The 11,308-nt window shown below is 44.5% G+C and overlaps 1 protein-coding gene across 1 annotated transcript; it reads right to left on the bottom strand.

The window, feature by feature from the left end:
- Nucleotides 1-433: 433 nt before the first annotated feature.
- Nucleotides 434-2,147, bottom strand: LOC123150313 (protein HEADING DATE 3A). The gene is made up of 3 exons (XM_044570170.1): nucleotides 1,843-2,147; nucleotides 1,390-1,451; nucleotides 434-1,281 (listed from the first exon to the last, which is right to left on the bottom strand). Exons 1-3 carry the CDS (start codon nucleotides 2,041-2,043, stop codon nucleotides 1,011-1,013), a joined length of 534 nt encoding a protein of 177 aa, XP_044426105.1. The 5' UTR covers nucleotides 2,044-2,147; the 3' UTR covers nucleotides 434-1,010.
- Between the last annotated feature and the right edge of the window lie 9,161 nt (nucleotides 2,148-11,308).

The following is an 11,308-nucleotide window of genomic DNA, read 5'->3' as shown; positions in this document are numbered from 1 at the left end:
CGCCCCCAGAAGCGAGCGCATCCTCTCGTCTCGTTGAACGCGAGAAATAGGGTGCCCGTTTCCCGGCCGGCCCAACTTTGTTAGCCGTTCCACTATCTGGGCCAGTTTGCAGGGTGACCACGTTTCAGCGTAGTTCACGTCCAATTTGGGGCCCGTCAGGCCGCAAGTATGAGAAGCCCATGGCTATGAAACATGCTGGCGGAAGCCCATTACTGGAACATATGTTTAGGAACACCTAAACATATGTTTAGGTGTGTCTTCTTCTGCTTCACTCAAAAACAAAAAGGTGTGTCTTCTGCTGTTTCTAAAAAAAAAAGGTGTGTCTTCTGCTGATCGACGCAAAGGCAGCTGAAGCATCTAGTATAAGACACAAATTGATGAGCTAGCGCACCAGACATTAATATTGTTCATCATCACAGAGAAGCCACCGGTCTCATACATAACTTGACACTTGATTATATTGCCATCATCATGAGGAAGTTGTACAAGGCCCAACACATGCATGTGCTTTGCTACTGCGCTAAGTGTGTACATATCACTGTGTCTTGTAGCAGTATCTGTCAATTACATGTTTGTCTCCCATGCATAACTATGTCTATATGATTGACTGATGTTCATGCACGCATAAGTGAACACACAAGAGTCAAGACCAACCTGCAGATATGTACCAGGTAGCTCTAAGTTGCACATGGCGTGTAGCTCCTCCAATATTGTGTGCTGTATACTATTGGCATCAGTTTATTGCAGACTATATATATAGTGCAGTACCAAGCCATTGATCTAGGGTTCATCCCCCCTTAATTAATTAATTAGCCGTTGATATGCATATATGCGTACGGCTAGTTTTACATCGATCATAGTATGCATATATGTAGTGTATGTGTTGCCAATATATAGATAATGCTTAATTAATTCGTGGCTGGCTTCTTATGACAAACTATATACTAGTAAACTAGCCACGTTGGATAATTTGCTGACTTTGCGGGCGGCGTACGTGGGCCATGGGTAGGTCAATTGTACATCCTCCTGCCACCGGAGCCGGCCTCACGCTGGCAGTTGAAGTAGACGGCGGCGACGGGCGGGCCAAGGTTGTAGAGCTCGGCGAAGTCCCTGGTGTTGAAGTTCTGGCGCCACCCGGGGGCGTACACCGTCTGCCGGCCGAGCTGCTGGAAGAGCACGAGCACGAAGCGGTGGATCCCCATGGTCGGACGAGGGCTCTCATAGCACATCACTTCCTGCCCGAACGAGGCACCAGTTGTACCGGGGATATCTGTCACAAGCCTGCACACACATGTAGATGCACACGCGCGCACACACACACACACACATGAGCTAGTGTGTATATCTAGGGAAAGAGAAATTATTCAACTGAGCTACAAATTTACTTACCAGTGGAGATACTCCCTAAGGTTGGGATCGCTTGGACTTGGAGCATCTGGGTCTACCATCACCTGCAGGCAGTACACGCGTGCACATCATGATCAATACTAGAGACGTAGAGAGTACTACGTGCATAAGCATATATTTAAGATCGAGCTTTAATTAGTCGTGTGCTTGCCAGAACAAACATAAAACATGTCAACAGAAGCATCGAAAATCAATGTTCCCCGAATAGAAAAGAAGCATAGAAAATCATGATGAACACCAGAGAGCTAGCACAGAGCCATATGCAAGATGGAGCATTAGTCATGTGCCTGCCAAGACAAACATGCTGTGAACAGAAGCATCGAGAATCATCTTCCCACACGTACTATATATAGAGCTCGATCGATCATGTGCGTGTGGCGAGCACTTTCAGAGCTTAACATATATATAGGCATTAGATAGTGACTGTGTACGTACGAGTGTGTAGAAGGTCCTCATCTCATTGCCGCCCACCTCAACCCTGGGCTGCTGGGCGACCATGGACGGCTTGAGCTCGCAGCCGTTGGACACGGTCCTGTTCCCGAAGGTCACCCTGAGGTTGGTGGTCCGGACAAAGGGGTCCAGCACGTCTCCCACAACCCTGCCAACCACCAGCGGGTCCCTGTCCCTCCCGGCCATTTCCCCTTCCTTCTTCCTAGTGTAGATCGACCGGCTAGCTAGCAGCAGAGGGAGCAAGAGTAAGCGTAAGCTGTGAATTGAGGAAGTGGTGATGATGAGTGTTGCCCCACGGCCGGTGGCCACTTTATATAGGGCCGAAAAGCTCAGCCTGGCATGTTCCATGTCCATGTCCATGTCCAGACCAGTTCAGCCGCTGCTCTCCGCTCTAGCACTCCTTGGCGCTGCCGAGCTGGCGTGGCCACGGAATCTCGTCGCCTCTCTCTATTGAATTGGTTCTGTGGACGTGGTACAACCGGCAGCGCTTTTGACCCCCACAGGCAGAAGCGAGACCGATGGATGCATCTGTCTGCCGTAATAAGCTCCTGATCATGATCACCACGCAAATTAATGGTGGTTTCTGTCCGTGCCTGCTGGCGTGTAGGTTTGCGTTGCGACCGGGGCTCTGGGCCGACCGGCGGTCACGCCGCGGCCGGCCGGCAAGCGGGCACAGGGAATGTCTGCCAATTAGCTAGTGCGAGACGGTGACTGGGGTGCATGCTTCCTTGGCTCGATTTGATGTAAGCTTCATCAGCTGCCGCCGGCCGTAGCTGGGAAGGTGTCGAAAGCCCGCCCGCCCGTTTCACGTGCATGGTGACGACGGGGAGGGAGAGCAAGATCACACAGCCTCGGATGGGTCGTACGGGGGAGATCATTGGAGGACAGGGTTCATTCTTGCTGCTGGGTGTGTGCGTGGTCGGAAAGGATGAAGAAGACGGACTTTCCCGAAACGTTAGCTTACACGGGACGCTGGCCGTATTAGGAAAAAAGCCCCCCACGATCATTTTCCCGCGAGAATATATGTACAGTGCCGGGCCCGGCTCAAGGACGATGCTAATGCTCCACCTGTCCCTGGGCTCGAAATAAACTCTCTGATTTTTTTAATTTTCTTTTTAATATACCCTCGCTTTTGTTGCCCTGGTTCCCTTTGAGCGCATCTTTTACAACCCTATATCTTTTCCTTTGGATTTTTTTAGTCCAAGGTATGAGCTGCGAAAATAATATTGAAACAAATTAATAATAGAAATGCTACCTGGCGAGCATTTCCGGAGAGGGGATGGCAAGCGAAAGCATTTTTCCGACAGGTTTAGTTGCGAAGCAAGATCAAAAGATGGCAATTTCTGCCTTTTTTTTTTGCCTCAGTTTTCCTCCTAGAAACTGCCACACATCTTTGAAGAAACTGCCAACAAAAATGTTTGCAAATGCCACCCCTCACAACGAATGTTCGCTAGCTATGGAGGTCCATTAATAAACACGTGTTTAAAATATCTAAAATTAATATAGGAATGCTCTCGGCTTACATTTAGAGAACAATGAAGCTATAAGTTACGTGACAACTAGGTACAAAAAGAACTTTTTTGAATTGAACTTAACACGACGACACCAACATTTAACAAAAATGTGAAATATGAATGAGATGTTTTTGCTTCAATGGTACAACGCATATACTATCCATATCCACATAGAAATTAACGTAGGAAAATTAATGTGTGATCGACGTGCATGACTTGATTCACCAGGGAAAAAGGCATGCATAAATTGATGATGTGGCATGATTTGTATGGACATATTAATGCACAAAAACATAGTTATGAGTACATGCCACACAATTTAGGTCGTACGACTACCAATAATTGAGGTGATGTGAAAGCGCATGTGAGAGAAATTAAATAGTGGCGTCTTGCTATTTAGATATATAAAAATACCTTCTCCATTGGAAATTTTATAGTCAATGGTATGAGACGCTCTATAGAAGAGCTATAGAGCGAAATATCCTTTTTGGCAGTATTTTATATCATTAGGTTTTCAGGTTCATCTAATTATTTACTTTTAGATGTATTTTCTTTAGTTTCTTTTGAGAAAAAATTTCGATCTGTTCATTAACTGTCAAGGTAGTACAAAGAACACCAGAAGTAAAAAAATACATCCAAGTATGCAAAGACACTTTGGAAATGTCTTAATCCAAACATTGAAAGCTTTGAGCACCCACATTGATAGTAGTATTTCAATCTGGAATTTATTAAATCATATTTATATGCATGTCTAGAAATATTTTGGCCGTATTATAATTTTATTGGCCACAACACATATATTTCAAAAAATCTAGTCTTAGTTGTCCCTAAATACAACCTCAACTTGGATCAATGAATGTGCGATTCATCTGCGGAACTTTAAGTCGTACGATGTTATCTAATTTCTCTAGTCACTGAGGGCGTTAGGACACACATCCAAAGACTAGTACGATTATCAACAGATTATGTTTAGTGTGGTCTCACACGTTTATAGAGTAGGCTCCAGTGTTACTGATGGGGAGCCTTCTGGATCTGCGAGCAGAAAGTCGTGGTCACTGACGGGCTGCTAAGGCGACCGGACAGAGGAGAAGGGGATTTCGCTCTATGGGGTTTTGGAACCCTGGGCATCAGTGGATATCCCCTTAGCGGGTCTGGTTTGTATCTCCGTTGACGACCTATGAGGTGCATGTCAACGATAGTCAACCCCACCATGGACGATATGTGTTTGGGGTTCAACAGAAGATCAATCCGTAGTAATATGGAGAAATCATTCTTCGCCTTATAAAACTGAGTTTTTGCATCCATCGTATTTATGGGTTGATGCACATCACCATAAAATTTGACTAAAAATAATGGTAACAAAATTTACTTTACATATGGTCTTTTAATTTAGACGTCAAATTTAAAGTCCCAAGCGGCAAAAGATGCATTAAATAAACTCAAAGAGATAAATGGCGAGAGAAAGTTGTTATGTCTATCTTGATCCCTCTTGTACGAGATGCTAGCTAGGAATCCGGATGCTCTTTCTGCACACATTCTGTTTGCATACTACAACGCATATGCTAATTATCCTATTGCAATTTAACCAACCTAAATATTTTGGAATATTGTACCGTTGGTGGTGAAAAAGTTGTACAGTTACTAACTTCACTGTCAGTTAATGACCGGAGCATCTAGGCACATTCATGTATGTCTCTCCAGTATCTATCATGCTGTAGCACAAAAGTCATGTCCCTTTCTCATCTACCTTTCCTTTTATCGATGACCAGTGAGGCTAAAGTCCAAAAAAACATCTGTTTTTAGTTAGTTCTTATTAGCTTCGAAATATGCATATCCTTTTCTGCCTTTTTGTCCCACCTAGCTAGCCTTCCCTTTCCAAATATGCAGCGACTGTATACACACGTACGTTTGCAGCTCAATTAATGGCCAGCTTACTTTCAGAAAAAAAAAACCCAGCTAGTGTACTGACCAACTCCAAAATCTAAGAGGGAAATAATAAACTAATGGCTCCTAAATTTGGCCAAAGGAAAAGTGGAGAGAAAATATAGAAATATTTTCCCCTATGATGGTACTATTTATGTCTTTTGTTCAAAGGAATGGAGCAACCAAAAATTGTGGCCATTTTCTTTGATCCCAGTTCCAAGGAAAAGCACAGAAATTCTAACTTCCACTTGGACCTTTTTTCAAATCCCTATGCACAAAGAACAGAGGCTAAGACTCTTAATGGTGTAAATTGTAATAACATTCTAACTATATATCTTCATGTGGTTTGACTTTGATTTGACTATGTTTATTAAGGTTTCTGTGTTTTTCCAATTTTCATGAACCAAACACCCAAGTTGATTGAATTTCTATGTTTGTTAATCATCTGTTTTGCACATACATCCATATCATATTCATGTGTTTCTTTCTATTCCTACGTTTTTACAACCCCGCTAGCCAAAGAAGCCCTAAGGGCAACGTCCATAGCAATTATCTCTGAATAATGCATCACCTAGGCCATAGTGCCTCTTATAGCTTCACAGTGAATCTATCAATTTCACAACCAACCGAAAGGAATGCCAACTCAAGCCATCTTGTGAGGCGAGCCACTAAATCTTGACATCCGTGATCTAGGATCTCTGTTACAAACTCTGATTTCAAGTTGTCCATACGAAGATGAAACCATAGGCGGAATAGATACCCGATCCCAAAAACAGTTGCTCGACACAAACAACGAGGTGCGGGTCTTAAACACCGGTATATCGCTCCCTGATCCACCAAAGCTGGCTCATAGATTTTCACCCATAAGATGGAACAGACCGGTATGCATGCTCGATCAAACTATGTCCTGGTATCTTTAAACATGAATTTTCCTTTTGAGAAAACAACTTATTTGGGTTGGCCTTTTTTTGTATTTATAGTAATGACAACTTTGACGGCAGATGGTCCTTTATGTTCAATACTATCATAGAGAGCTTGGATCTCAGAGAGATAGAGCTTTCGGGTAGGAAATTCACTTGGGCAAACTCGCTACCGGTTCCGACGTTTGAGAAGCTTGATCGTGTTTTGGCGAGTGTCGATTGGGAACAGAAGTTTCCTCTGGTAACGGTGCAGGCGTTGACACGAGGTATCTCGGATCACACACCGCTACTAGTTGACTCAGGGCTCCAACTCATTTTGGTAATAAGAATATTTTCTCCTTCGAACTTGCTTGGTTTGAAAGAGAAGGATTCATTGAATTGTTAGCTAGAGAGTGGGCTAAAGACTCGGGGGGAAGGTCACCCATTGAGCGGTGGCAATGCAAGATTCGTCATATGCGAAGGTTCCTTCGTGGATGGGCTAAGCATACGAATGGAATTTATAAGGCGGAGAAGGAAAGGCTCCTTATGATGATTCATACCATCGAGTTAAAAGCTGAAACCTCTGTCTTAGATACCAGTGAGTTGGAGTCTAAAGTGGAGGCCGAGTTAAGGCTGAAAGAGCTTCTCCGTGAGGAGGAATTGAAATGGGCTTTGAGAGCTAAGGTTCGAAAGGTTGTCCAAGGAGAGGATAACACTCAATTCTTTCATATGATTGCTAACGGAAAGCATCGTAAGAAGAGAATTTTTCAATTAGAACAAGATGAAGGAACGATAGTTGGTCAGGAAAACCTGAAAGTTTACATTACCAACTACTATAAGCAGCTGTTTGGCCCTCCGGAAGAGAGTTTTGTGTCCTTGGATGAGTCAAGAGTTGAGGATGTTCCCCAACTTGAGACGGAAGAGAATGAGATTTTGACTGCCCCTTTTACGGAGAAGGAGGTGTATGAGGCCATTGCACAAATGAAAAATAATAAAGCGCCAGGACCAGATGGGTTTCCGGCGGAGTTCTACAAAAAGTGCTGGCATTTCATTAAAGATGACCTGTTGCCCATGTTTCTTGAGTTGTTTACTGGTCAGCTTCATTTGTTCAAGCTCAATTTTGGAACGATAACTCTTCTTCCTAAGAAGACAGAGGCTATTCGCATTGAGCAGTTCAGACCCATTTGCTTGCTTAATGTCAGTTTCAAAATTTTCACAAAGGTTGAGACGAACCGACTCACGCAGATTGCGCATTTGGTTGTGCAACCGTCCCAGACAGCTTTCATGCCGGATAGAAATATCCTTGAAGGGGTGGTCGTCTTGCATGAAACGCTCCATGAAATCCACTCAAAAAAACTTGATGGTGTGGTTTTTAAAGTGGATTTTGAAAAAGCATACGATAAAGTTAAATGGCCTTTCCTTCATCAGGCGTTGCGTATGAAAGGATTTGACAAGGCTTGGCGAGACCAAATCGAGTCCTTTACGCAAAAAGGGAGTGCAGGGATTAAAGTGAATGACGATATAGGTCACTATTTCCAGACACACAAAGGTCTAAGACAGGGTGATCCCATGTCACCCATTCTATTCAACATAGTGGCTGATATGCTATCTATTTTAATAGGCCGGGCTAAGGAGGCGGGGCAGGTTTCGGGCTTGGTTCCACACCTAGTTGATGGGGGTATATCCATTCTGCAGTATGCTGATGATACGATCATCTTTATGGAGCATGACTTGGTGAAAGCAAGGAACATGAAGCTTGTGTTGTGCTTATTTGAACAATTGTCTGGACTCAAGATTAACTTCCATAAGAGCGAACTGTTTTGCTTTGGAAGAGCTAGTGAGGACCAGGAGGCGTATAAGCAATTGTTCGGATGTGAGTTGGGTTCGCTACCGTTTACTTACTTAGGCATACCCATTCATTATCGTAAGCTCACGAACAAGGAGTGGAAGTGCATTGAGGATCGATTTGAAAAGAAACTAAGCTGTTGGAAAGGGAAGCTCACGTCATATGGAGATCGATTAATTCTGATTAATTCGGTCCTCACCACCATGCCTATGTTTCTTTTATCCTTTTTTGAGGTCCCGGTGGGAGTTAGGAAGAGGTTAGACTTTTATCGATCCCGGTTTTTTTGGCAGAACGATGAGTTGAAACGAAAGTATAGGCTTGCCAAATGGGATATCATTTGTAGGCCCAAGGACCAAGGCGGTCTAGGCATTGAAAATCTAGAGATCAAGAATAGATGTCTCCTTAGCAAGTGGCTTTTTAAACTTTCGTCCGGGACAGAGGCTACTTGGGCTCAAATTCTGCGTAATAAGTATCTTCAATCAAAAACTTTGGCTCAGGTCACGATGCGCCCGACTGATTCACCGTTTTGGAAAGGGTTGATGAGAGTCAAGCCCTTCTTCTTTAACAGGGTAAAAATCTTAGTCGGTGATGGGGCTAGTACGAGGTTCTGGGAGGATACGTGGCTAGGAGAAACACCTCTGGAGCGTCAATATCCCACACTGTATAACATTGTTCAACGTCGAGAAGCATACGTTGCATCTGTCTTACAGTCCACGCCTCTCAATATTAGCTTCCGGAGGACACTAGTAGGCGATCGTTGGGAGGCATGGCTTCATCTTGTACGAAGGCTGATGGATGTCCAGCTGTCTCAGCAACCAGATAGGTTGATTTGGAAACTGACTAAGGATGGTAGGTTCTCGATCAAATCCATGTATCTGGATGTCATTAATACTAGTGTCATTCCGTGCTCGAAGCACGTCTGGAAAGTTAAGGTACCTTTGCGAATTAAAGTGTTTATGTGGTTTGTGCATAAACAAGTCATTTTGACAAAGGATAATCTGGCAAAACGCAATTGGGTGGGTTCTGCTAGGTGTAGTTTCTGTGATTGTAACGAAACTATCAGGCACCTCTTTCTAGATTGTCCACTGGCTAAGATTCTTTGGCATTCGATTAATATTGCTTTTAATATTACTCCACCTACCTCTATCAATATGTTATTTGGAACATGGCTCGATAGGGTAGACCTGAAAATAGCAAGACACATTCGTGTTGGCGTGTGTGCTTTGTTATGGGCAGTATGAAACTGCAGAAATGATTTGGTTTTTAACAGAGCAACGAACTTTCACTTTTTGCAGGTTATCTTCAGGGCCACAACATTGATCCGTATGTGGTCGCTACTCACTCCGACGGAGGCCAGGGGGCGTTTGGCTACTGCGTCTACCCGATGAGAGATGGTAGCTCGGGTTATTTTCAACCGGTTTGGATGACGGTCATGTAATAGGATAGGCATGTAGTGCTCCTATTTTCTTGCCAGCCGGTTGTGCCTTTTTGTTTACGCTAGTTTGAGAGGCTTGTTGTCTTTTAGACCTTGAACATGTTGGAGACTTTGTGACACATTTTGTTTTTAATAATATGAGCCGTATGCATCTTTCTGATGCAGAGGCTGGGGTTTTTCCCCTTTTCTAAAAAAATTATTTTTTAGATCTATTATTTTGTATCATACTTAGGGGGTGACTATGATTCACCTTGACTTAATAAATAGTTAATCACTCCTTACCAAATTATAGTGAATAATATTTTTCATAGTCTTGACTAAGTTTATAGAAAAAGAAAAGAGCATTTACAATACCGAATATATATCATATGAAAAAACATTTCGTGATGAATGCACATCATGACTTCTTTTTAAGTTATGTGTGGTTCAGAATTTACACACACACACACACACACACCATGGATATATCTAATATATATCTGTACCCTAAACAACAAGGATAAATAAGCAACGATACTGGGATTATATTCATATTCCGTAGCAGATAACCTGGGAGCGAATCTATCCTGCACTGCTTTACGAACGTGAGATGTAACTCGTGCTGCTATCGCTCGCTCGATCGGTATTGTGGGATAAAATTCCCCCATATCTCTCTCCAAGTGAAACATATCTCCATTTTCACCGGAGCGCATCGATACGGGGAGGGAGGGAGAGGGGAGCCGTGCGCGCCGAGAGATCTCGCCCGCGTGTGGCAGGAACCCAGCTCCAACCGGAGGTATATATCCCTCTGGCTTTCCGGCGACAGTACGGCACCGCGCACGTCGTTTCACAGCCCCCTTCCTGCAGCCCGATCACATGCATGGCTCGCCTGATCGTCCCAAAAGGTCTCGGCGTGACGTGTCGCCGCGCCGTGCTCGGGCGCCGGAGGACACGTATCGGGCGGCGAGCCCGGCGGTCCGTCTTGTCGCCGGAAAGACAGGCCCGGTCAAATCGGCACAGATGCACGCACAAAAATACGTGGCTGCGCATCGGGCATCGGCGTTCCGTTTCTTCTTTTCGCTCCTAAGTGGAGCCGGGGAGCACGCATGGTGGTGTACGTATGGTGGTTGCCTCTGATTCGTAGAGAAAAGTAAGAACCACTACCACCCGACTTCGCGAATCTCACAGTCTGTCTAGCGAGGACGCTGGTTCTAGACGATCGAGCGGGACACATCCATGCTTGCATGCGGTTTAAATGTTGCGTCATGCATGCGCACCGTTGATAAAAATGCAAGAAAGGGTTCAATGTTTGTACAAAAAAGTTTCACATTTAAATCATCACTAGGATCACGTGTAGTATTGTGAAACGTGGACAGCTGAATGGCAGATGGCCTGCCTTTTCCTTACAAAAACTCACTTAGGGCACGGGACACCAGAAATATGGTATGTGGTGCATTTCATTGTCATGCTTCTCCGTATACATGTAAGGCTAGGGCATCTCCAACGCTGACCTCAAACCCCACACATTCGTTCGGACCGTGCGGTTCTCACGTGTTTTATCATCTAACATGATATGCATCCGGCTGCAGACCGTTCTAGACGTCCATTTTCCTACAAAATGGGGTCGGGGGGCTTTGCAGACGTCCGGATTGCTGACGCGCATGCGTCGACCCACCAAAACCATTTCCCGCCTCTCTAGCACTTTCTCTCCAACGGATGATCCGCTTCCCACGCTGCATTCATGCCGGCCTAGAGTCACAACGCCGACATTGATGTGTCGTGATGTGACCTAGCGGGTGTTCTCGCATCAAAGCGGCCACGTTTTTCTGAGAAACCAACTCCAACCGCTGTGCCG

The sequence above is a fragment of the Triticum aestivum genome, chromosome 7A (genome assembly GCF_018294505.1).
Source record: "Triticum aestivum cultivar Chinese Spring chromosome 7A, IWGSC CS RefSeq v2.1, whole genome shotgun sequence".
NCBI lineage: Eukaryota > Viridiplantae > Streptophyta > Magnoliopsida > Poales > Poaceae > Triticum > Triticum aestivum.
Note: the sequence above shows the minus strand (reverse complement) of the source record. Positions and strands in the feature narration are given on the sequence as shown.

Bases quoted from the DNA above. Each gene is read 5' to 3' on its own strand.
- LOC123150313 (XM_044570170.1), bottom strand. From the start codon at position 2,043: ATGGCCGGGAGGGACAGGGACCCGCTGGTGGTTGGCAGGGTTGTGGGA. The intron at 1,452-1,842 runs GTACGTACACAG...TACTGCCTGCAG, and splicing joins TGAGGACCTTCTACACACTC to GTGATGGTAGACCCAGATGC. The intron at 1,282-1,389 runs GTAAGTAAATTT...ATGTGTGTGCAG, and splicing joins CTTAGGGAGTATCTCCACTG to GCTTGTGACAGATATCCCCG.